The sequence below is a fragment of the Eleutherodactylus coqui genome, chromosome 1 (assembly GCF_035609145.1).
Source record: "Eleutherodactylus coqui strain aEleCoq1 chromosome 1, aEleCoq1.hap1, whole genome shotgun sequence".
NCBI classification, from domain to species: Eukaryota; Metazoa; Chordata; class Amphibia; order Anura; family Eleutherodactylidae; genus Eleutherodactylus; species Eleutherodactylus coqui.
Window position 1 is genome coordinate 288,822,540 of NC_089837.1, and position 25,621 is coordinate 288,848,160.

Genomic DNA, 25,621 nt, shown 5'->3' on the forward strand with positions numbered 1-25,621 from the left:
CAGAGCGAGGGACACAGACGCCGGTGGCTAGGCAAACCGAGTGTAGCTAGGGCTTATTTTCGGGGGGAAGCTGTATAATATATACACATAGTACATGCAAGGAAAAGAGAAAGGGGGGGGGCGAAAAACCAAAATTCTAGAATTGCAGCTTTTGCTAGTCCTATGTCCACAATAGAAAAAAAAAAGGTCATCTGTAACCCCAAAATAGTATCAATGAAAATTGCAAGATGTCCTGCAAAAAATAATTCCTTATACAGCCCTGGGGGTGGAGGGAGGGGGGAGGGATGACAGCAACCACCAGGACCTGGCAGCGTGGAGCTGTCACATCTACAGTTTACAGGGTTTTAATCCTCACGGGGAGCATGTTTTTGTGTCCGTGGAGTGTAAAGTTCAGCAAGCCAGGACGTTAAAAAACCGTAGGGATGGTCACTAAGGGGTTAACCCCCTTTTTCTCCCCCATTTTCATTTTTTCCTTTCCCCTTTTAAAAAATCATAACTCTTATTTATCCATGAACATAGAGGATGTCTGAGGGCTTGTTTTTTGTGGGGCGAATTGTATTTTTCAATGGTACTGTTTAGGGTACCGTATAATGTACTGAAAAACTTAAATTCTAAGTGGAGTGAAATACAAAAAAAAAAAAATTCCGCCATCTTTGGGTGCATCTAGTTTCTATGGAGTACATACTGCAGCAAAAATGACCTGATAACTTTATTCTATGGGTCAGTGTAAGTAATAAGATACCAAATTTATATAGATTTTTTTTTTTGCTGCACTTTTAACCCCTTCCATGACAAAAAGCGCAATTCTGGCGTGCCAAATTTTTTTTCTGACGATCACCGTGTGGGGTAAATAATGCGTTTACTTCGATAGATCAGACTTTTATGGATACAGCAATATCAAATAGGTTTTTGTTTTTATTATTTAGATTCTTTCACTATAACAAAAAATGTTTGTTTTTTTACTTTTATTACTTAGGTTTTTAAAATTTTTTTACTAATTATTAAAAAAAAATAATTTTGATTTCTTTTTAGTCCCCAGAAGGAACAAGATTGCTTTGATCCCTCCTGCAATATGATGTAATACCATAGCATTACATCATACTGCAATCTGACAGGTATTCTATCAAGCCATGCCACGGACATGGCTTGATGGGCACTCTGCATTAGCAAACCTGGGGTCTTTCAGAAGGCCCTCGGCTGCCGTGACCACCACATGTCAACCTCCGATCTCATCAAGGGGAGCAGTACGACACCCCTGAACATCAGTGGGGGGCATTTAAAGGGTTAACAGCTCAGATGAGCAGCATAGCTCACCAGAGCTGTTGCAGGTGGGTGTCGGCTGTAAAGAAACAGCTGGCAACCGCATTGTATGGACCAGGAACGCCCCACGATTGCCCTCCATACAAACCTTGAACCTGCAGGACATAACTGTACACCCTGCAGCGTTAATTGGTTAAGGCTGCCTTCACACATCACGTGTATATGAAGCAAAGTTTCCACAGTAGATTTTGCTACAGAAATTCAGTAAGATTTACAGCACAAGCCATGTGGATTGTACAGCAAATACCAATCTGGAACGAAAGCAGCAGACCTGTACCATGTGAAGATGGTACAAAAGAACGCGGCTACAAAATAACTGATATCGCTGTTACGTGCACGCGATTTTGTAGCGTCAGTGATGTTTTTTTCTTGTTAAAAATGTAGCATCGAAATCGCTGCTACATGTGATTTTCTCACAGGACAAAATTGCGCACTTTTGTAGCAAGAAAGTTAATGGGACTAATGTTAAAATTGCATTGCATAACATGAAAGTCACAAATTTGTGCGATGTGATAAACAAAGAGGCTTCATAAGGAAACATGGGCTACAAAACATAGCAAATCGCGCTGTTTAGAGCATGCCACAATTTGTAGTCTTGCAATGTTGCATGCTACAAAACATCACTCATGTGGATGAACCCATAGGAAAGCATGGGCTCTACATACATGCGATTTGTAGCATTGTCGCATTGCTACCAAAATCGCACTACAAAGTCGCCCATGCGGCTACAGCCCAATATTTATATACAAAAAAACGACCCATCACCGACACCAACCTAAACAGTCACCACATCCACCCTGTAATCTGAGATTATATAAAATTATATCGAAGCATGTGAAACATAGCCCTATATGTAATGAAAAAAAAAAAAAGATAAAAGAAAAATAGGGCCATAAAACCACCACATGGGCAAAAAAAAAAAAAGGGCCTGGTCCTTTACAATCAAAACACACTCGTCTTTAAAGGGGTCAAGTTGCGAATCAGTTGTAATCAAAGCATTATTATTTTAGCATGTTCTTGAGGTTTAGAATAGCCTTTTTGGATGCTAGAATATCACAACCATATGACTATGAGAAGCTAAACTACTCTCCAACATCATCAGAAGTGGGAAGGATCCAAGCTGTAAATCATTAGAATGAAGACACATGGTCTGCCTGTTAACTGCCAGCCAAATGACATCTATCTGCGGGGACCAACCGCCATGCAATTTACAGCAGGATTATGTGGCCATTAGCCGCTGCAGGTTGTGTTCTGGGCAGCCACACCATGCGTCTCCAGCCTTAAAACATGCTATCACTAATCTCAAGCTACCACTTAGGAAAAACCTAGCGCTAAGAACTCTTATTCCAGTTTTAAAATAAGCAAATCTCTCCCAAATTGACCATTTTAGGAGATGAATCAAATAAGAGGGGGGTGGAAGAGCTCCATACTGTTGCATTAATCAGCCGACTCCTCCGAGGGAGTCAGGTATACACTTCCCGCTTGTGGATCCTGGCATGCCCAATGATCTCCCGGCATTCTGCAAGGCTGCCTTCACTCTCAGAATGCAAGACCTCACTGGTGTCACAAGATTCTGGCTAAAACCGCATTATTTCTATATTAACACAGTTGTTAATCAACAACTGTTGTGAGAAAGGTAATTGATTATTAACAATATAGTAAATGTGGTTTTAGTCAGGATGCGAGATCTCACATTCTCAGAAGAGAAGCGGCCGTGGGGAAAGTTGAAAGACTGCATGGCATGCCAGACGATGCAAGCACAAAGTTGGTGCCCAATTCTCTCGGAAGAGTTGGCTTTTTAACACAGCAGTAAGGTTTTTTTAAATTGGGTCCTATTTACTAAAATTACCATTGGAAGGGGAAGAGGGATTTCCCCCCCCCCCTTAAAGTAAGTCCCATTAACACGGGCATCATGTTTTCTGTCCATATGCAGTCTGTAGTTCTTACACAGTGAATGTGAACTGAATAGAGACCCATTAAGTTAATGTTTTTTGTAAATTGTATGTCCCATTTTGGTCCACATCACAGACCAAAATTGGCCATGAAAACTGATGGGAAAAAAAAATTTAAATCAGTGAAAACAATTACATGCGTGTGTTTCTATGCATGTTGCCAGGAGGCAGTAGGAAAAAACAATCAATTGGGCCCTTTAGCAATTTTTTTTTGGCACGTGTAAAAAATGCAGTAACCACCAATGGAAAATGGACGTAAAAGCAGTCCATAAGCACCAAAAACGAATATACTTCAGCACTAAAAATTGTGCATTTTTCATGGACCAAAATTGCATATGCCCATGTGAATGAGGCCTAAGCGTTCTCCAATAATACAGCAGCCACCTTAACTTACACATATAATCATATACAGAAAGACCGTTACCTTGTCTGAAGGGGTGAGCTTAGTCCAGGGTTTATCAGCTCTTCTGTCATAGTCATGGGCATCTGTTACTTCCACATACTCATTGAATCTAAGAATCTTCCGCTCCAACAACTCAGCCACTGTAGGTCTTTGACTGAGCTATACATAGAAGTGAAAACAATGGAGTCTTAATGAAGGAAACTATTATAGCAGCATCTAAACATCTAACCTAGTCAGTGAGTAAAGCAATGCTATTAAATGAAGCATTAAAAAGGGTTTTCTAGGAGAAAAACAAAATTTGTGACCTGCCTTAGAATAGGTCACCAGTAGCAAACTGTACAGGTGCAAGAGGTCAGGACCCATTCTGATCAGATGATGAGAAGCAGCTAAAGATGACTAGAACTGTCAAAATGCCATCTACAGCGCAGTGGCCCAATTTGGTATTGCAGCTCTCTCACATTCACTTCAAATTTTAGAGAGCTGCAGTACCAAACACAGCCACTACAATATGCATGGCGTTTTGACAACTCCAGCCATCTGTAAGCAGATCAGAGAGGGGTCCTGAGTGGTGGAACCTTGCTGATCTGCTACTGGTGACCAATCCTGAGCAAGACTCAAAATGGTTTTTCTCCTAGAAAAGCCTCTTTAAAACCTACAAAAGCAATATTAAAAACACAAATCTAGGTTTAGATATGGAATAGGCATAAGGCCGCCTGCAGACGGCCGGGTCGGATCCCGCTGCGGGACACAACCCGAGCCCCTGCAGAGACCAGTGCAGCGCTCACCTCTCTCGCAGCTCCGGGTCTTTGATGTGCCGTCGCATACGCAGAGTGGAGACGGAGGCCGGGGAGTGACATTTCTGTGCGGGCCTCTGCGAGCCCCGCACAGAAAGAGCATGCCGCGATTTGTTTTCTGCGTGGAATTTCACACAGACAAATCGCGGCCATCTGCATAGAATTGCGTATTGTAATGCAATCCTATGGCAGCGGCCACGGGCAGGGGCGGAAATTCTGTGGGAAATCCCACCACAGAATTTCTGCCAGTGTGCAGGGGGCATAAAGCAAGCAAAAGCAAAATGCCACAATGCCACAAGTAACTGCAGGCGACCTATTCTGAGTACTACTGCTTTTTATTCTACAACAGTAAGTGGTAGGATGCGTCAGGAAGCTCTAGAAAATAGTAGAATACCACAGTCCTAGAAGGGAACGCCTTTTACTATAACTGGATTTATTCTCCAAAATAAAGGCTGGTAAGCGATAAATGCCACAATTTATTTTTTAGGTAAATACCTTGCGGGTCAGTCGCCTCTTGATTTCCCGTCTCTCTGCAAGCCGGTCAGCCTCATTCTTTACTACAAGTCAAATATGTACAAGAATGTCATCCAATAAAAAAAAGACTTTGGAATGCGATTTTTCTGCAAACGTCTACCCATCCCACGTTCGGTTTGTTTGGATAAGGATTGACTTTATCCCTCCCTTCTTAGATTTTCTCATCTCCTTGCTACATTTTCTAGTCTTAAGCAATTGTAAGCCAACTCCACCTTAAGGCAACGTCTACCCAACTAAGGCATTCTGGAATATGTATGTATAGGAAAAAGCCTTCTTTTATTGCAACCAGACCAGACCCATCTTTTTCTTGGTAATTTGAGGAATGGTAGCAAAAAATAAAAGCTTGTGTGTAGGAGCCTTGAGCATCCAACATGGATTCTGCAAGCCTTCATACTAAATGTTGTGTAGCTGCTGTACCCTTTTCAGATGCTTTTGCTATGCTTCTCACTTATTCATGCTCGTCCGGCCCTGTATCTCTCTAGAACACAAACTACTGAAGTTCTGTTCTTACACTGCAGAATATTCCTCTGCTCCAGCTCCTCCGCGGTGGGTCTCTGGCTCAATCTTCGGTTTAGCTGGGAGCCAATCTGCTCCCGTATTTGATTCCACTCTTCTCGGGTCCGGTGAGGTAACTCCATGTTTCCACCTAACTTCATGGCCAGAGTGTCCTTCCTTTTCACTTTATTGGCCAGGGCACCTAGACAGAGAATGGTTACTTGGTATATAATTAAATTCAATTTTGACTGAAGGAGCAAGAGTGCATGCAGGTCACCGAAGAGCAATAAATATAACCCTTCCAAAACTACATCCAGAAACATTAGGTCTCCTCCTTATCCGTTTGCATCATAGGGAAAATAGTTGGATTAGATTCTCAAACTCAAGTCTATTTTAAGGAGTACACCAATTCATTACATGACCGTGCATGAGAAATCTGAGCAGAGAGCAATAATTAGGACAAGCCGCCTAATTAACCCTGTCACGATAAAAGGGATGTTTTTGTCCTTAGAGAAAAATTTCACTTTTTGGAAAGCAGCATTCTACGCTTAGGCGCACACATGCCTATTTTGAGGCAGTCTGCCGTCTGAGTAGTTTTATGGACAGCACATGGCCCGATTATAGCCTAGGAAGCTATACACACCCATGGTCCACGTGCAAACACTCATGGCATCACCTATATATGTCCGTTTCACAGATGGAATGAGAAAAAGGACATGTCAATGCATGTGAATATGTTGTATCCACGTATATTGGACAGCACACGGACTGGTGTCCATATACTGCTCAATGCGAGTTGTGACCAAGCGTCAGGCACAACTCACAGTTACTGCTACTGTGCAGCTAGCGTACAGGTGAATCACTGGGTCTATACGAGTCCAAGTTAACAAAGTAACGCAATATTTATCCCGCACAGTGAATGTTGTCCGGGAAAAAAAAAAAATACACTTTGAGATCGTGCTTTCATGGTCACCCCATCTCCAAGAAGAAATGTAATAAGAAGTGATCAAAAAGTCATTTGTACTCCAAAATGCAACCAATAGAAACTACAGGATGTACTGTGAAAAAAACGAGTCAACACTCAACTGCGTCAACAGAGAAAAAAAAAGTCAAAAATCAACAAAAACCAACATAGCAGCAGAAAATAAAATCTTTGGAAAAGCAAAAATTAGCGCAGCAAAAAAGATAAATAAAAACTATATATATTTGGTATGGTCGTAATTAATCACACTGAACATTATTGCCATGGTGTATATCCCAACAAAACAAGACAGACAGACATTCTTCTCCACCCCCACTACCACACTCTCCCACCCCTTCCCCCAAAAAGGCAGAATTTCATTCCCCCCCCCCCCCCCCCCTTACACTCTACTTAAGAGATTTTTTAAAAGTCTCAGTATATTATATGGCTAAAAAAAATAGTAGCACCAAAAAATACTACTTAAAAAAAACAACCAAAAAAACCTTCCCCTCAGACAGTTGTATGGGTTAAGTCTTCCATGTAAAACAATACTATATATGGGTATGCTATGTCATACAGAACATAACCACTGCGGCAAAATCAAATACCTCAATTTTAAACTTTAAATGTATCTTAAATACAGAATGTTTATTTTAGCAAATGCGTAAACACAGATATAGTTGGGGTAGAACAGACTAACAATGGCGGCTCGGGGTAATTACTCTAAGTTGTTCTGCATGACAGGAACATATTAATGCATGAGCAGATGACACACATGAAAACGTGTCTGTCATGTAAAACTGGTGTATGCGGAATTGGAGTGGTGTGTACTTTTTTGTGAGAGCATGGGGGCATTTTATTTATTTATTTTTTTCTCCATTTTAAATTATTCCATTTAGCTTTTTTAATGTTTCACGGAATCCATTTACTTTTTTACTATGGTGCAGGTTATCATGGAGCACATTATCTGTGTGCCCCCTGTTGTTCCCACATGCAGATCACTGATAACACTGATGTACCACCCGATTTCCACCTTTTCCCAAAAGAACTTACATTACATTAAGTGTACCCAAACACTGTGCCATTAAAACCGCAACTTATGCTGTAAAAACCAAACCCCGATAGAGCTATGTCAATGGTAAAATAAAAAAGGGTAAAAAGTTATAGCTCTCAAATACCAGAGACGAAAAGAAAAAATAATCATGGGAGTTATTAATTACCAAATTAAGTTGCATTAATAAAAGGGTTCTAGATCATTCAATAATTCAAAATAAAAGGTAGTTAGAAAATCCAATGGATGCCAGATAAAGTGGAATTCTTCCTGTGTTTAACTTACTTGTTTCTGATTCATCATCCTCCTCTTCATCCTCCTCCTTGTACAGTATTGGTCCTTCTGAATCACTATCACTAACGCATTCAGCTTCATCCTCCTCCTGAAGGCACGGCGGAATGTAGCTTGGTATTACAGTTACAGCAGGAACATCCCCAATATACACTCTTGAGGCATGAGAATTTCCTATTCCTGGATATAACTCCTCCTCCCCGAGGCTCACTTCTTCATCTTCATCATCATCAGGCCTGGGAAGCAATAAAAAAATTAAAAAAAAAAAAAAAAATAGTTCAATATTATAGTTAAAACATGGAAAGGCTGGACAAACATTAGCCTCAAGTATCACCCAATGGTGATAAGCAGTTATCAAATACCGTTTGTGTACAGGGAGAGAACTCTCATGCCACATGATACAGCGACAAGTTGCATTCTGAGTGGATTTCCAAAGCATGTTTATTCTGAACCGTGGCAGGGTTTGAGAATAAGACATACCTGCATGGAATGTATGTAGCAGTCCTGGGTTCATGCTGCCCATGGTTCTCAGCTTGCAACATCCTCTACTTGCTAGAAGGGTCTGTTCACAAGAAGCTGATTGCAATGTGTCTCCCCAGTGATTAGCTATAATTAGTGGGGAAACCTAGCACTAAGTGTTCATTTTCCCTAAATTAGGGCCTCTTTCACTTGGGCGACAGAGTTACCGCTGCTACAAAAATCACGGCGATATCGCAGCTGTGTTTCAGCAATTTTGTAGCGTCAGTGATGAGTTTTTCTTGGCCGAGTGGTAGCATTGATGTGGAGGTGGGATTTTTGGCCAATCAATGCTACCATTTTATAAATCCCGCCTCCACAACGAGATTGGTTCTTCAAACTCTGCTCAGCCAATCAATGCCAACATGCTGCAGTGCACAAGCTTTAGTCTCAGGATTTGTGAGGACCCCCACCTAGTCAAAAACATCCTAGCAATTTGCTATCACTTGTCTGTCACAATCTGCTATGTATATTGCACTCACTTCCATGCAGTGCTGCCTCCTTTCTGGGTTTTAGATTCCATCCTTACCACTTTCACTTCCTCTATTCTGGGCTAACAATCTGATGGCAATTCAAAGTATCACATGGCTAGCTAGAGCCAAGTACCATCTCTTTTCTTCATTCATTACGTAATTGGTCTCCCAGTGCATCTTTCAGCCAGTATTATTCAGCTAATATATATTCTATACACACTCCTTGCGGGGGGTGGGGGGGGGATTAAGCACCTAGAAGTTGTCAGAATGGAATTAAGCTTTCTCTTGTGATTGTAACGTCGCTCTAAGTGGTCTCATACATGCTCTATTGGTGATAAATCTGGCGATCGGGCAGGCCACACAAGTGTGGCAATGTTGTGGAGACCTTCCTGTGACAATTGCTGTGTGTAGCCAAACATTTTCCTGTTGGAAAAGTCTCTTGGAAGCCTTGAAAGACTTCACATGTGGCTGCAGGATGTCCTGAATATATTACTGAGCTTACATTGTCCCTCATACCACTACTAGGTGTTACTGACTGCCATATGTAGTGGCCCTCCAGGTAATCACACCAGCAGGGGGCAGTGTGCCGCTTCACTGCAAAGGCAGGATTGAAGCGCTCACCTCTAAGTCCCCAGACACAAACTCAACCGTTGTCAGTGCCCAGACTATACCCGGATTTGCAGCTGAAGACCACTTGATTCCACTCTGTAGCAGTTCACTTTCTTGTTTATGACACTGCTACAAACGGAGATGATGATGGATGGGTGTCAAAGGCAGTACACATAATGGACACTGGGAGATCAAAATGTCCTTCAGCCAAGAGCCTGGAAATATTCCCGACAGATACAGAGACCAGGAACAATGGTGCCACCTGTCTCTGGTTGGCAGACAATTAAACATTTGGAGCTGCTTGCCCTTTTTGGATGATCAGACGATCCTCTTTAAATATGGTCTGTCAAAAGTGTGCTGAGCCCGGTCGCCTTGTGTGAGTTCCTTTGCGCATCCACTGGTGCCAACACATTCTAACAGTCTGGTCAAATGACCCAGGCGGTGAGCAATTCAAAGATACAACCATCTAGCTTCTCGCATTCTAATAATGCGCTCCTCTCAAACTCTGTTAACTGGGCGAAGTCGCTTTGATTGTGTCGTAGAGGCATGTCTAGTGGTCAACAAGCTTTACGCATGCGGTAGGAAAAAGTGCTGAGTTTTGCAGCAAAAATGACAACTTCTTCTGGGTGCTTCATTTTTTTTGACAATGAGTGTATAAACAACAGATATTATACATGTAACAACAGGGGACCCAAAAGGACTTGATGTAGACAAGAGAAAAGTGAGCAAGAACAGAGGCCTTCAAATAAAAAGAGAAGTAAAAACTCACACTTTAAGAAGCTCTATAGTGACAGGCAAGGATCTCACACGTGTTCTCTCCTCTCCCGATCCCATTTCATTGGAAACAAACAAAAGGGAGTGTGCCCGCTGGGAATTATCCAATGTGGGCACTGGCTGCGGACTGTTGAGAGCCTGCTGAATGCGGATATGAAGAGGTAGTATAGGCACATTAGGTGGTATATCATCTTTTTCCTCTTCATTACTAGGTAGAGGCATTTCTGTTGGAGGGGGGTCTTGGGAGGGCAAAGGCATCAATGTGGGGGCATGAGCAGGATGTGTCGGAGATGGTGGGGTATGTGTTGGAACTTCATTTGCGAGGTGAGAAGGGAGAGACACAGGTCGAACGGATTTCTCTTTGTTGCTCACAGGATCTGTAGGGGGTGGAAGTCCTCGTTTGGGAGGAAGTGGTGGTGACGGTCGAGATCCAACAGGTGTGAGTGTGGTTCCTCCCAGTGCCTGGCACAGCTCCGCTAGGGTAAAAATTACAGTTATTATAATGAAGGCCATATGATAAAAAGTATACTAGACCACCTTAAAGTCCTTACATTTTTTAGGACAAATCTTTTATAGTTTGCTCTTCATATGAATCCATTGGGGGATGTAAACAAAAAGTTACATGATATGGCCACTTTTACTAGCAAATTATAATATGGCAAAGACGAATGTGTCTCCCACTATAGTCTACCATGTTCCTGGTTTAAGAAGTAGTTTGACTTTATCACTAGCATCAAGGACCAGCAAGAGCCATGTCCCTCTCACTTTGTGTGGAGATTTAAACTTAGAGTATCTGGCATACCGCTACAATACGTTTCATTCAGTAGGTTTGTAATAGTTCTTAAGATTCACTTATGAAAAATTTCAAGTGAAAATGAGGGAAGCTGAAAAACTAGTGTCACAATCCCTTAATGATAGAGAGTCTCAGCTCAAAATCAAGAAAGCAGCATTAGGGACATTTCAGAAAATGCATGAATTGTACATATTAACCTCAATACTTGGATGCTGTAGAATGACCTGGCAAGAACTGTGCATGTCCAGAAATATTAGTGATCTGAAACATATTTGCAGAGAGGAATGGTCCAAAATTCCCTCTCAACATTGTGCAAATCCTATTTCTGGCTACAGGAGCAGATTGGTGCAGGCGATTGCTGCTAAAGGGGATCTATAGGTTATTAAATTCATTATTAGTTTTTCTCAATAAGGATGTTTACTCAGTGTGCTCAATTAAAGACATGAACAATACAACTCTGTGTGTTATTAGCTTAGTTAAATGGTGTTACTAGAATTCTCTCTCTCAAAAAAAAAGTTATATACACACATACATATACACATACATATACACACACATATATATATATATATATATATATATATATACATACACACACACACACACACACACACACACACATACACACATATATATATATATACATACATACATATATACATATACACATACACACACACTCGGAAGGACCTGGATTCCTGCTTTGATTACTAATAAAATTTGGTCTAACTATATATTTATTGAATGAATAGATTCTTACCCATTAAGGGGTTGCTGTTCCGATTCTGAGGCTTAGGCGGTGGAACAGGTGGTTGTTTAGGTGCTGATGGCGGTAGCATAGTTCTAGGTGCAGGTGAAGGGGTAGGGTTTGCCACGCGTATCACCGGCTGGGGTTGTTCTGGTCGTTGGCTCTTATTATGATCCTGAGTCCCTGAATTAGAGGTGGAAAGCGGTCTTTTCGGAGGAAGAAGTGGTGGTTTTAAGGATTCCCGTAAGACATGCGGCTGCTTTAAAGATTCCCGTAAGACTTCCTGTGTGTGTTCCCCTTCAGAAATGGGACGTGGTCCCGTTGAACCTAAAAAGAACAGCAGTTTATTTGCATCCACCAAATTTTTTTTATTTTTTATATGGATGCAGCATTATATAAACTTTACCTGGTCGATTGTTCCGCTCGATTTTTTTTTCATCATCTTGTGACTCAGTGGGCCTTTGACTCATGTGGCCATTTCTTAAAGGAGGGGACTCAGATTTTATGGAAGTATCTGAGGGATGCAAAGAAAGCAGTTTTAAATCTTTGCACCAATTTTTTGCTTTCTTATATACAACTGACAGAGTACAGAGTGCTGTACACAGAATATACTCATTGGTATCAAGTCCCAGTGAGGCGCAGAATCTCATATGCAAACAAAATAGGGCGAATTTCACAGGAAGCCAATGAAGCTGCCAATAGGATTTACAAAGCAAAAACGGATAAGCTCGCTACTTGCCTTCAGGTACTTCAGGTACCTCCACTAGAACACCTCTCTTTATTAGCTCTTCTCTGGGCTTTCTCATAGAAATCTTTCTTTCCAGCACTTTAGAAAACGTAAAACAACAAGGTCTAAGTTGATGAAATTGAGGAAAAGAAACCAAAAAAAAGGGACAAAAGTGATACCTTAAGGTAAACATTTTTTCCCATAATTCAGCGTCCATCTTAGCCATGGGTTGCTTCTGGCATGGCAGAACGCATCTATATCATTGGGGCAGAACTGCGATACCAGAAACAGTGCATGAGCAGAAGTAGCGCTGTATCTGGAAAAATAGACCTTTTCTAGTCAACTCTTCTAAGTCAAAATAGTACTGTGATTTCTACAGGGGCATCGGACAATGTGAATGTAAGCTCTTTATCAAAATATATAGATTCATAACTTCTTTTGAACATCCTAAAGGGGGTTTTCCAACTCTTCATTAGCAATATCAGAACACTGGCATCAGTGGAGATTCAACAGCTGAACACACTGGCAAGCTTTAGAACAAGTGCCACAAAAGTTAAAGCGGTATTCTGGCATTTAGAGCAGAAAGAAATCTGTTGGATCATTACACACAGGAACAGTACAACAGCATCGCTACATTCTAAACATCTCTACTTCTGCAGCACGAGACAACATAATAACTGGTATTTTAGGCCATTTGTGTAGTGCAGTCATTGTCATTCACTGAATGGATAGCCACTGTACAGATAGCACATGTATTCCCCCTCACTCCTGGAGAGCAGCTCTCCACAATTCTGGGCTTTTTATACTGCCATCACTCACATGAGTTCCCAGTTACACCCTCCAACAACTGTGCTAGAACCAAGCATGCCCAACCAACATGCTAAACATCACAATTACAAGAGAGTGAAAAAAGTGTAAAAAGTTTGGTACGGTGTTAGCCGGTAGAGCTAAATGTGATTGTTCTCAGTAAGAGAAACCAAGTAATCTTGTAGATATGAGACCTTTTAATGGCTAAGAAAATATACTAATCTGTTTGTATATAGAGACTTCTTCTGATCTATTCCATTTAAGCCTGAGGAAGAACCCTGAAAGGTTTGAAAGCTCGCTATAACATCATGTAGCTTTGTTAACCATTAAAAAGGCATCATATCTACAAGATTACGTGGTTACTTGCTTGGAACAATTACATTTTGATTAAAGTATGAAACTACTAAAAAAAAAAGAGTTAAAGAAAATCTGTCACCATATTTTTACGGCCCTTTGAGAGAAGCATAAAGGGGTTCTGTCATTTAAAAAAAAAAAAATTCTATACATACCTATTCCTCCCCCATCAGTCTACCTACCAGATCTTCACCTCACCTATCTTCTCCTGTCTCCTGCAGTCCGTGGGGAATGGGCAGAGTATGTCACGACCTCCAGCTGGCTGATTACTCTCCTACCTATGAGGTTACGTACATTGGTTGGCAGTCTTCTTCCTGACAGTCAATGTACGTTACATCACAGCTCACAGGACAGCAGGGAGAGTGCCGATCTTCTTCAGAGACTGCTCATGCGGGCTGTCTCTGCAATAGATTAGAATTCCTTCCTAGCCAGTGAAAGCTACAAGCACAGGCACGTGACCTTCACTGACTCGGGTGGAAGAAATGTGTGGAATGCTAGCTTCATAACAAGATGGCCAGAGTGCGGTGAGCTGACCCGGGGCACTGGAGAAGCTCAGCCAGGAGAAGATATGGTAAGGAAACCAACGGGGAAGAAATAGGCGAGTATAGAATTTTTTTTTTTAATGACAAAACCCCTTTAAGGTAATGACAGACATGCGGATTATAGCGATAGGTCTGCTGTACATATCTCTACAGTGATTTGGGAGAAAGTTGCATTTTATTAGTAGCAACCAGACACAGAGGACTAGTCCTCAATATTCATGAGCTGCAGCTAGCCACTGATTGACAGCTCTCTTTATGCATAGTAATAGGCAGTGAGGGAGGGCTGAGAAGAGAGTGACACATTCCCTTTAATTACTATATATGGAGAATATTTAGGTGGGGTTCACATGGGGTGGATTTACCATGGAAATTCTGCGGTATTTACAGTAGCAGCAAAGTGCACGAGATTTTGAAAATCTTGTCCACAAGCTGAAGAAACAACCAGCACAAAAGCCATGCAGAAATTGACATTCGGTGCGGAACTCAATTCCACTGCATGTCAATTTTATTGCCACTTCTGCTGTGGAAGTCACCTCTTCTCAACAAGGTAGTAAATTCCACGCAGAAATACGCGATAAAGCCAGCACCAAACAGTGTGAGTTTGGAGGCAGGCTTTCTGTGGGTCATCTGCAGCAGAATTCCACTGCAAGTCAGCCCTCGTGTGGACCCGGCCTTAGTTTGCACCACAGTTTCAATAGGAGTTAAATGTTTATATGGGAATACCCCCATTATGTTCAGTGGGGACTCAGGGTTTGATCCTGCTCTGCTCTACTACCGACCCAGTTATCAGCAATTTTTCATTTAAATGTAGATAGTTTTGTGCACAGAAAGTGCTAAAAGGGGGCGACTCTTAGTTTTGGATATTGGCTGGAGTCCCAGAATGGTGTTCTCAACCAATCATGAAGTTATGGCATATCCTAGTAATATGCTATTACTTCAAACCAGAAATCCCTTTAAGAAGCGCACCTACTCAGCCTATGCACATTTTTATTCACAATAACCCTCTGTTAAATAGTGTATTCTTTATATACAACACAAATATACAAGAACACAATTACCTTCTGAAGTCTCACGAAAGGTATCACTGCTCTTCCTCTTCCTCCATTTCCAAGGTTTGAAGAACTTTCCTATCCCAGAGAACTTGCTCTTTCTTTTGGCAGGTGGAGTCGGAGGAGCTGGGGGCACCATAGGAGGATCCCCCTCCTCTGCTGCAAAGAGACAGAACAGACCAGATCACTTCATGTACCTGAAGAGCAGATGTCATGAATGCTCTGGCACTGGGTACATAAGAAGAAAGGAATTTCATGAAATCACTATTTTGTAGAGTACAGGTTCACCATGGATCGATGTACAATATACGGAAGCACTTGAAGGATTATCCAGCTTTAATAAAGCAAAATAAATAGACTTAATGAAGCTATACTAGTCAGAGTACACATTCAGAAGATGTGAGGAAACTCAGCCTTTACTGGAGAGAACCTCTACGATTCTATGCAATTATTCATACATAGAGTATAAACCGCTCTCTAGGACCTCTCTAGAATTTAGGAGATTATTGGCCTGAGTTCACAGGTTTCACCAATACGATCCTTTCAAAGCAATACAAATTATTAGGAATTGTGAAACTGCAAGACGAATATAAAAACTGCAAAACAAATAAAAAAAACCTGTTTGCTGTATAATAATCACAATATAAAAAAAGAAACATATTTGGCATCACCACAATTTTAACACAGTCTATACCTTGCTACAATTGTGGAGATACCAAATATCTATATTGGTTATATTTTGTTGAGTAAAGGTAAAGGGCCACTCTGCAAAAAACACATTTTTCCATGGCTGCCCCCTGACCTGATCATCCGTCACACCCTGGGGGTCTCCTCTGTATATTCCAGCTACTTCCATGCTTTTACGCTCAGTCTCACATCTAGCCCATTATGCATCACGGCATTAGCGGAGGTTATACCATTTTATGCCTGCTTGGAGAGAATGCGACTTACACTACAGGGTGAATGGTCCTCATAATCAAAAATGAATGAATCAATAAGGGCTTGTCCACATCAAAGAATCTGTTTGATGCCTCTGTTGCTAAAAACTTTTACAATACAGAATGCGATACGGCCGGATGAAGCACCACCTTGTCTTGTAAAACGCTAGACAGCGGGATGGAAACTGAAGGACCCCATTATAGTCAATGGGGTCTGTCCAGCTCCATCATAAGACAGACCAGCTCAGCCAGCGGGTGCTGGAAACCGGGAAGACAGATGTGAATGAGCCCTAAGCCATAAGTCGCCAACATAATTCTGTTGAAAACAAGCTTTGTCCTGCAAAAACCAACCTCATTCATTAAGGCTAATGAACATGCCGGAAACAACATCCACACCCTATAGACTACATTCAAATGATTGCTGCACCCGTTTGCCTTGGATTTGATGCAGAATCAACATGAGTTTCATGTCAAATTTCACCATAACAGGACTGCGAAAATAGACTACACGCAGAACACTTGTAGTCGGTCACCATGTCTGTACAGGAGGCGTACACAGGGGGGAAAGAGTATATTGTTACACTGCTGGCAGTTTCATGGTTACATGTTGAAGCGAGGGTTCAGACCTTTAACTACTATTTTCTAATGTGGAGTATAAAGCTCAACAAGGAATTAGCTCGCCTGTCTTTATGAATTATTGGCACCCCAAGACTGAACAATTTCAAAGGCCATTGCCACTTGGAAGTTGCGTAATGTTTTGAACATGACTTGTCTGTGCCCATTAGTAGGCACAATTCAACTGGTGAGGTCATGAATAACACAATAATTTACATTTGCTAGGTTGGCATGTCTGCAGTAAACAGATGCCTCCACCGTGTATCTGATGGTGGACGCTGGCAATGCACAGATCTCTGCTCTTGTGTGGAAGCCTGTCAACTCCGTGTGTTGCACAATGCAGGGAGTGTACAGCACTTAATTAAAAGGATTTAACCCCGCAAGAGCCAGGCACAATATAATATTATGAAATCCGGAAAAGCAAGTCGTTTGTGGGTGTAGAGAATGAAGCTCCACTGCTGATAACTGAGGTAGGTACTCATTAAATGGAGCCATCATTATAATAGACAACAAGTAGATAGATTTAACCCAATCCTAGAATGTATCTACATTGGCACTAATTGATTAAAACATATTACACTTGTTAAGGGCTCCAACCAAATTCTTCTACCACCTTTTTTGAAGCTCCCTTTTGAAGACAAAAATACAACAGTATTATTCTTCATCTTGAAGCCATGCTATTAAGCAAGACCTTCCTGCTGCGATGCGGATATCAAGTAGCGGTATGCCGGTGAAGGCAGGGCAGAAAGTGCAAAGTAAAATTCTAAAATTAAATCTAATTATATGATTTATTAGAAATACGAAACAAGAGATCATACAAAAAGCAAGTAATCTATATTGATTTCAGAGATCAATCAATAGAGCCATGGCAAGGGTTAAAGAAATGTCCGATCCTCAAGCTCAGGTATCAAAAAGTAAAGGGAGCTTATAGAAATTATGTTGGGCATACTGAGACTGTCAATAGCAATACACTTAGTAAGACTCTCCCACGGGCCCTCCAAGATGGAAGGGGGACATTTGGTGGATCGAAAAGTATCTCCCAGGAATAATAAAAAGCCTACTAGACTACAGTACATGCAATGTGTAAATCATATCATCAAAAAGGTATAAATAATAATGCCGGGTGCTAAACACTGCCAACATAGGAGTGATAAGTAACCAGAGTCTAGTTCCCGAATGATACAAGTGATCCCACATGCACGTCCCATAATAATTCCGTAGCACCGTTCTACAAGAATACGAGAATTCTACTCACCCTGCAACGCTGGGATCACAGGCCGAGAAAGGAATGCCTGCCCCATCAATACCCCCTGGAGGGCACCTGAAGGTACCTCTATAGGGGGAAGAGCCCTTGTAGTTTATTAAATGCCCCCTTAGGGCAAGGAGCTGATAGGAAAGGCCAAGTGGGACTTTATATGGAGCAGAGCACTCAACCGAAACAGGCACACACACTGGGAATATAACACCGCTGCCGCCCTCTTAACTCTTTCCACACCCCTTCCCTGCAACAAACAGGATTAACAGGATCCCGGACGTAATGATCGTTTCTGTTGAAAAAAGTAGCAATACCAGCTGGATCACGAGCAGAGATTCTACAGATGAGGGAAGAGGCGATCTTATAAAACAACTGGGGAGTTGCTACATTTAAGTAATGAGCTTAACACCTCCATGTTAAACCTGCATCCACAGTATCACGAGTCTCGTCACAGCCGCTCCCTACAGTGCTTCACATTTCTCATAGCATTTCCTTTAACTCCTCCGTGTTCACCACACATGTTCTGGGTACAGCGGCCCTCCTTACCCCTCAATAGAGTCCAACTGACACTACAGAGAACTACCAAAGATAAAGTTTCTGTATAACTCCGCTTCACTTTAAAGCACCCTTAAAAAGGTGCTGTTCAGGATTAGAAAAACATGGCCAATTTATAACAAATAGCGCCTTACCTGTCCATGGGTTGTATTGCAGCTCAGCTCGATTATAGTGAATAGGGCTGAGCTGCAATACCAACCACTACCTGTGATAAGGTGTGGCACTGTTTTTGAAAGAAAGCAGCCATGTTTTTCTGATCCTAGAAAACCTCCTTAAGTACATAACCATGCACACACACACACACTTCTAGAAGTCCAAAAACTTCCACCTGTGCACTCCAACTTCTTTCATCAGTGTTCTCCAGGCAAACCACCAAAGCACAGATAGCTTGAGAGCAACCTCATGGCCAAAGGCAACATGCACAAGGAACGCCGTGGTCAAAAGTTGTCAAATGTATAACTTGTGCCTCCGATATGTAAAGTATCTTTATACAACAGAAAATCCTTAGGCTGGGCTCACACAAGTGATGTGCCACGTACGAGAGTCCTGCGAGTCTGTAATGATATCGCACACTTGCTGCCAATCCCCATGCACTATCACGGTGTGTATGCGCACACAATACACGCCAAAATAGTATACGCTTCAATTTTTTTTCAAGCAAGTAATACACGCGTGAAAAATAAAAAAGCTGGTGTATGTGTTGCCCAATAGAAAACAATGGGCTATTGACATGACATCTCATGCGATTCGCAATGACAATCCGCCCGTGCGAGAGCGGCCTGACATTGAAGAGAAATACATTCTAGCAGAAGGAGATAACCAATGACTCAACCAGTGAGTCAGTACTTCCCCCTCCTCCCCTCACGAATGAGGCATTCTTTCCAAGCAGTACACCTTTTTCTTCCCATAGGAAGAGCACAGTGTCAGTCCACACTGTCACACATACAACAATGGAACCTTTAAATTGCTTCAATTTTCCTTTTAACAGCAGGTCTCTAAACGAACATGTCCTCCACTGTGGTATAAACGTACTTGTCCTGCACTGCCCTCTTGTGGACAGAGAAGGAAGGGAAACTGCCTGCAGATGTAAGATCACTGTCAAACATGTAAGGAAAGGAAATCAGAGAAAGAAAAAAAATAGGACAAATGGTTCCAACTAGCTGACATGAAGCAGAAACTGTGAGCACTTGTAGTTCCACAACTGTAAGGCCTCATGTCCACGGGCAGATCGGATTTCACATTCGGGAGCCCACAGCGGAATCCGACCCTGCCCACGGCCGGGGATACTGTAGATTTTCTACTTACCCGTCGGGGTTTTCATTTCCTTCACTGTGGATGTGTGCGGAAGCGCCGTCCATCCACCGCACATGCACAGTGGAGTTCAATTTTTTTTTTTAAACTCCTACTTTCCTGCGGAATCCGGAGCCAATCCACAATTCAATTGCGGGCGGGCCGCGGATTGGACGACTTCCATTAACTTGGAATGGAAGCAGTTTGTGCGAGATCCGCACTGAAATGGAGCATGCTGCTTTTTTCCTGGACCAAAAGTTTCGCAAATCAAATCTGTATGCTTTATTTCATTTGTGGACACCAATGCTTCCTTATGGGCTGCTTGATTTGTGACAGCTGTGCAGATTCTGCAAATCAAACCCGCTCGTGCAAATTGGTCCTTAGAGTTGCTGCGTGTTCAGGCTAATCAAGGAACGTCCAATTTTTGAATTTGTAGCACAGACCTTAAAAAAATGCCTTTTAATAAAATCAGACTCCTTTAGATTAGGGCATTTATAAAGCCCATCTAATAGGATGCTTCATACTTAACCCTTTCCAATCCAGTTTGTATCCTGGTTTTCCTAGGGGGCTTACTATTTTTCTGCCGTTATACAATGGCGCTATATGATGGCTAGAGCCAGTACTGCATGAGGTGACACGTTGGATAGGCTCCGACAGCAGAGAGGCTGGCAATATACAGTAAGAGAACCCTGACGGACGTCTTCCAACATCGGAGCTGTAAATCATAATGTCTTCACAGGTCAGACAGTGGATTGGAAAGGGTTAAAGAGAATCTGTCACCTAGCACTAGAATCTAAGCTTAAGGGCTAAAAAGTAGGTGAAGCACTGAGCCCAGCGATGTAAGTGTTATACTTACCTTGCCAGCCATTTCCCCGGTGTCCGCGCTGGAAGCCGCCGCTCAGCACATTCAGCAGCACTGCTAAGAAGTCCACCTGCTCTAGTTTTATAATGGGTGAACTATTTAGTGTGCCACTCAATGTGGGGTCTTCCAGCGCCGACAGCGAGGGAACAAAGGGGAAGATAAGTATAACACCCGGACTCAGCGGGTCATCAACTTGTAGCCCATAGGCTTAGCTTATAGAGCTGAAAGCAGGCAACAGTCTCTTTAATGCTTATTTAACCCCTTAGTGATGAGCCTATTTTGTGGCTTAATAACCAAGGGATTTTCGCTGTCACATTGCAAGAGCCATAACTTATTGAGCCGCATTTTGGAATGGCACCTGAGGGGGCAGGGGTTATCAAGAAATGTCGCCATTGTTTTTGGCTTTTGTTTTTACAGTGCTCACCATTCGGTAAAAATAGCTAAGTTTCTTATTTGGATTAGCATGATCACGGCAATACTAGGTTTTCTTTACTAATTTTGCACAATAAAAGCACATTTAAAGAAGAACAACAATTTAATCTGCCTTGCCAAGTTCTAAGACCTATTACATTTTTCAGGAAATGGAGCTATGGGAGTTCTTGGTTTTCGTGGGAAGAGTTGTAGGTTTCATTGATACCATTCTCAGGTACATACGACTTATTACATTTTTTGGGAGGTGAACATAAGTAGTATAGTAATTCTGGCACTGCTTTTTAAAATTTTTACAGCGTTCACCATATTAGGTAAATAAAATATATTTTTATTGCCTGGGTCATTACAAACTCCATAACACCCATTATGTGTTGCAGGTTTTATGGGGAATCTGTGTGGGTTTTTTTTTAACAAACTGTATTTCTCTTCTTTAAATTGAATGTAGTGTAGGGGAAAGCTAGACACGTCTTGGTGATGGGGACTCAATTATTATGGGAACAGACAGCGCAATCTGTCACAGAGACTGGGATCATCAAACAGTGTGTTGTCTATCTGGCGATAGAGTTCAAAACGTAGCAGATCAGGTTGAGAGACTACTGGGAGGGGCTGGTGAGGATTCAGCATTCATGGTGCACATCAGCACCAATGACAAAGTTAGAGGTAGCTGGAAGGTTCTTCAAGACGATTTTAGGTAACTAGGCCATAAGCTTAGGTCAAGGACCCCCAAAGTAGTATTTTCCGAGGTACTGACTGTAGCACATACCAGAAAAGACAGGGATATTAGGGAGGTAAACAAGTGGCTCCAGAGTTGGTGTAGGAAGGAGGTGTTTGGGTTCCTGGAGAACTGGGCTGACACTGCTGTTGGCTACAGGTTCTACAATGGGCTGCATCTCAATGGGGAGGGTGCAGCTGTGCTGGGGGAGGAGTGTTTAAACTGGGGACTGGGTGGGGCAACCAGAGAGAGAGAGGAGAAGATGGGACCAAAGTAATAAGAATGAGATTGGAGCAGTGGGAGGGGTTAGTACAGTTAGAACTGGCAGAACAGTTAATATAGATACACTTAATATAAAAAAGTAACCAAAAACCTCTAAACTGTATGGACGCTAATACCAAAAGTCTGATCAATAAGGTTGATGAACTGGAAGTAATAATGTCTGAAAAAAACTATGATATAGTGGGAATAACAGAGACCTGGTTGGATGAAAGCTGGGACTGCACGGTTAGCTTACAGGGTTATCGTTTGTTCAGAATGTATTACAGAAACCAGAGAGGCGGCGTGGTTTGTCTTTATGTAAAATCCTGTTTAAAGCTCACATTACGGAATGACATGTGAGGTAGATGTGGAGTCTATGGGTAGAAATACATGGAGGAAAAAACAATAAATTCCTCAGAGGTGTTCTGTAGATCAACATAAATAACAGAAGCCACTGACAATCTTTGACCAAGTATTTATTATGGGAGAATGACTATCCAGGTACAAACTGGGAAGCTGAAACCTGCAGATCTCATAAAGGTAACAAGTTCCTGTCAATAAAGACAATTACCTTTCCCAACTTGAGCAGGACCGAACTAGAGTGATGGCCATTTTGGACTTAAAGGGGTTGTCCCGCGGCAGCAAGTGGGTCTATACACTTCTGTATGGCCATAATAATGCACTTTGTAATATACATTGTGCATTAATTATGAGCCATACAGAAGTTATAAAAAGTTTTATACTTACCTGCTCCGTTGCTGGCGTCTTCGTCTCCATGGTGCCGACTAATTTTCGCCCTCCGATGGCCAAATTAGCCGCGCTTGCGCAGTCCGGGTCTTCTGCAGTCTTCTATGGAGCCGCTCGTGCAGAATGCAGGCTCCGTGTAGCTCTGCCCCGTCACGTGCCGATTCCAGCCAATCAGGAGGCTGGAATCGGCAATGGACCGCACAGAAGAGCTGCGGTCCACGGAGACAGAGGATCCCGGCGGCCATCTTCAGCGGTAAGTATTGAAGTCACCGGAGCGCGGGGATTAAGGTAAGCGCTCCGGTAAGCTTTCTTTACCTCCCTGCATCGGGGTTGTCTCGCGCCGACCGGGGGGGGGGTTGAAAAAAAAAAAACCCGTTTCGGCGCGGGACAACCCCTTTAATATTAAACAACAACAAAAATGTGCATGTCGGGGACATGTGAGAAATACTAACCATACAAGAATACATTTCCACTGCTTTTTGAATAGGGAGTTTTATTGTGGGGCTACAAAAATATTAAACTTTAGGAAGGCAAAGTTCAAACAGCTGAGAGATACCCTTAACATACTGACTGGTCCCAGGTTCGAGTCTCCCTAAATGTATCACAAGGGGTTCTAATGTAGAGGTAGGTTTACACGATATACCTGATGACAGCCCTGTTTGGCCTCCTACTGGCTGCAGCGGTTGTGTGGGGTAAATAACCCATGTGACAGCCACAGCACTAGCAAAGAGAACACCGAAGAGAGACCACAAATTGTACTGGAATTAAGCACTTCTCAAATATAGGCCACTTTCACTAACATATTCTTGTCACAATTCTGAGACTCTATTTCAGATGAGCATACCAAACCGAAAGCAGGTCTACTATATCCATATGGTGCTGTAAACCCGACTCACAGCAGGCTGTGACACTTGTATGCAATATGAACACAGAAAGGTGATAGTAATATGCTTATGTGAAATGCAAGAAGCGAACTGAAAGATGCTGCAGTGGAGCTGTGTGTCTCAGGATGAGAGCACCCACTATTTAGTCCTGTTAAACCAAACTAAATGTTGGACGGCTGGCTGAACCTGAACGGACTCCATTATAGTCAATAGGCCATTCAGTTCTGCCAGATGACGGTTCAGTCCAGCCAGAGGTTGCTGTTTTTCTGCTTCCTACAAGGAGCAGGAAAACTGAAATCCCCAACACAAATGTGACTCTTAGATATATGGCTGTCATTTTTATTTGCAAGTTTATGCACTTTAGTTTTTTCTAGAAGATATAAGTATTTGTGATTTGGTGTAACCCCAGTGTATAAACTATTGGAATAATTAGTTTTAAGGTATTAAACCCCAAGAGCTGTGCCTTTAAAAAATAAAAAAAATAAAACACTTTACAAAATGCAGTGTTCCACGTTTGAGAGGGTTGTTGATTATGATCTCTTAAAATGTTTGAGAATTATATGACAGAGCACTTCAAAAAGGAAAAAAAACTAACAAAAACAAAGACAAAATTTACTCAATTTAAAGATAGAACCATTATTTACAAAACTGGGGTCGTTCTTAACCCCGTGTAGCAAGATGTGATTGCAAAGTTAGCAAAATGAGCTAACCATTAATTAATGCAATGTTGTACAAATAGATGTGATCGGAGATTCCTTTGCATCTCTTACAGAGTAAGATTCTGGTTGTGAGCCCGGCCGGCGACCGTGCATATCTTATTTTGCCGTATTATGGATGACCGTGCGGCTCGCTGTTGGTCATGCACAGTGCAGTTTAGCTTTTTAAAAAAAAATCTTTGTATTTCCCGCGCCGTTGCTTAGCAATTACACAGATACCCGCGGCCCATATACAATGGTAATTGCATGTGGACTGTGGGTTGGATTGCCTCCATTGACTTCAATGGAAACCATCCTCACAAAATGCTCGGCAAAAATCGAGCATGCTACGATTTTTCCTGTGCTCGCGGAATACACAATTTGTATTCATGACTGTTAGCGGAAAAGCGAATTTACATACTTTTCAATGGCTGTGTTTTGCCGTGGATCCTCTGCGTGGACGCCAATCACAGATTCCACAATTGGACACCGCCCGTGTGAGCCCAGCCGAAAATGCTTTGTATGTTACAAACCAAAAAATTATGGAAAAAACTAAAAATGAAGTGAAAATTAAAATCTAAACCAGAAAGATGTTTTCTAAGGAGGCAGCTGTTTTTAAAGGGGACCTGTCAAAGGTTTTCACCCCAATAGGCTACTGGGACTGATTACTAAATAACAAGTCTTTTTTTTCTGATAGAGTATATATTTAAAAATCAAGCACCTAGAAGTTGTCATTTGGTGCAAAACCTATTATGTAGTTACAACTGGAGCAGATATACAGTTGTGGTGTGATTAGATGAATGGTCATGGCACCCGAGGCCCTAAAAGTGGCTCCACCCATGGCCTATAAAAAAGGCTCTCAGAGGCTCCTTGTGTGTAGTGGACCTATTTGTCCCCATTGTGTAGAGCTGGTTGACCACTAGACACCTCCACAATGCAATCAGAGATTTTATCCAGAGTGTTGGAGAGGAGGCGCATTATTGGGATGTAGGAAGCTGAATGGTCGTATTAATTAATTGCCTGACTAAGGGCGTCTGCATAAAATGCAGAAGATTTCCCTGCAGTGTTTTACCAATTTGTAAACATCGGCTCTGCCAGCAGATGATGCGCATGGCTGCGTGTGCACCGCGCATGCCTGCGTATCAGACGCACATGAGCAGTGTGACTTTTTTTTTTTTTAAT

The 25,621-nt window shown here is 42.1% G+C and overlaps 1 protein-coding gene and 1 long non-coding RNA gene across 6 annotated transcripts in view; one reads left to right on the top strand and one right to left on the bottom strand.

Annotated features, from left to right (window-relative positions):
- Nucleotides 1-25,621, bottom strand: part of PHACTR4 (phosphatase and actin regulator 4) — a 57,858-nt gene that overhangs the window by 5,522 nt on the left and 26,715 nt on the right. For 2 of the 5 annotated variants that reach the window (XM_066572710.1, XM_066572709.1), the window contains 9 exons: nucleotides 15,203-15,352; nucleotides 12,454-12,540; nucleotides 12,121-12,228; nucleotides 11,727-12,041; nucleotides 10,169-10,649; nucleotides 7,796-8,037; nucleotides 5,515-5,700; nucleotides 4,965-5,026; nucleotides 3,697-3,834 (listed from right to left, as the gene is read on the bottom strand). In XM_066572710.1, coding sequence (XP_066428807.1) covers nucleotides 3,697-3,834; nucleotides 4,965-5,026; nucleotides 5,515-5,700; nucleotides 7,796-8,037; nucleotides 10,169-10,649; nucleotides 11,727-12,041; nucleotides 12,121-12,228; nucleotides 12,454-12,540; nucleotides 15,203-15,352 — 1,769 coding nt within the window. Of the gene's footprint in view, nucleotides 1-3,696; nucleotides 3,835-4,964; nucleotides 5,027-5,514; nucleotides 5,701-7,795; nucleotides 8,038-10,168; nucleotides 10,650-11,726; nucleotides 12,042-12,120; nucleotides 12,229-12,453; nucleotides 12,541-15,202; nucleotides 15,353-18,001; nucleotides 18,224-25,621 lie in introns of those variants that run through there. The other 3 variants (XM_066572713.1, XM_066572712.1, XM_066572711.1) reach the window with 3 other exon arrangements.
- On the top strand, nucleotides 17,130-23,868 carry LOC136572213 (uncharacterized). The gene is made up of 3 exons (XR_010785786.1): nucleotides 17,130-17,216; nucleotides 21,287-21,354; nucleotides 23,695-23,868. It is a non-coding gene; the product is annotated as an uncharacterized lncRNA (long non-coding RNA).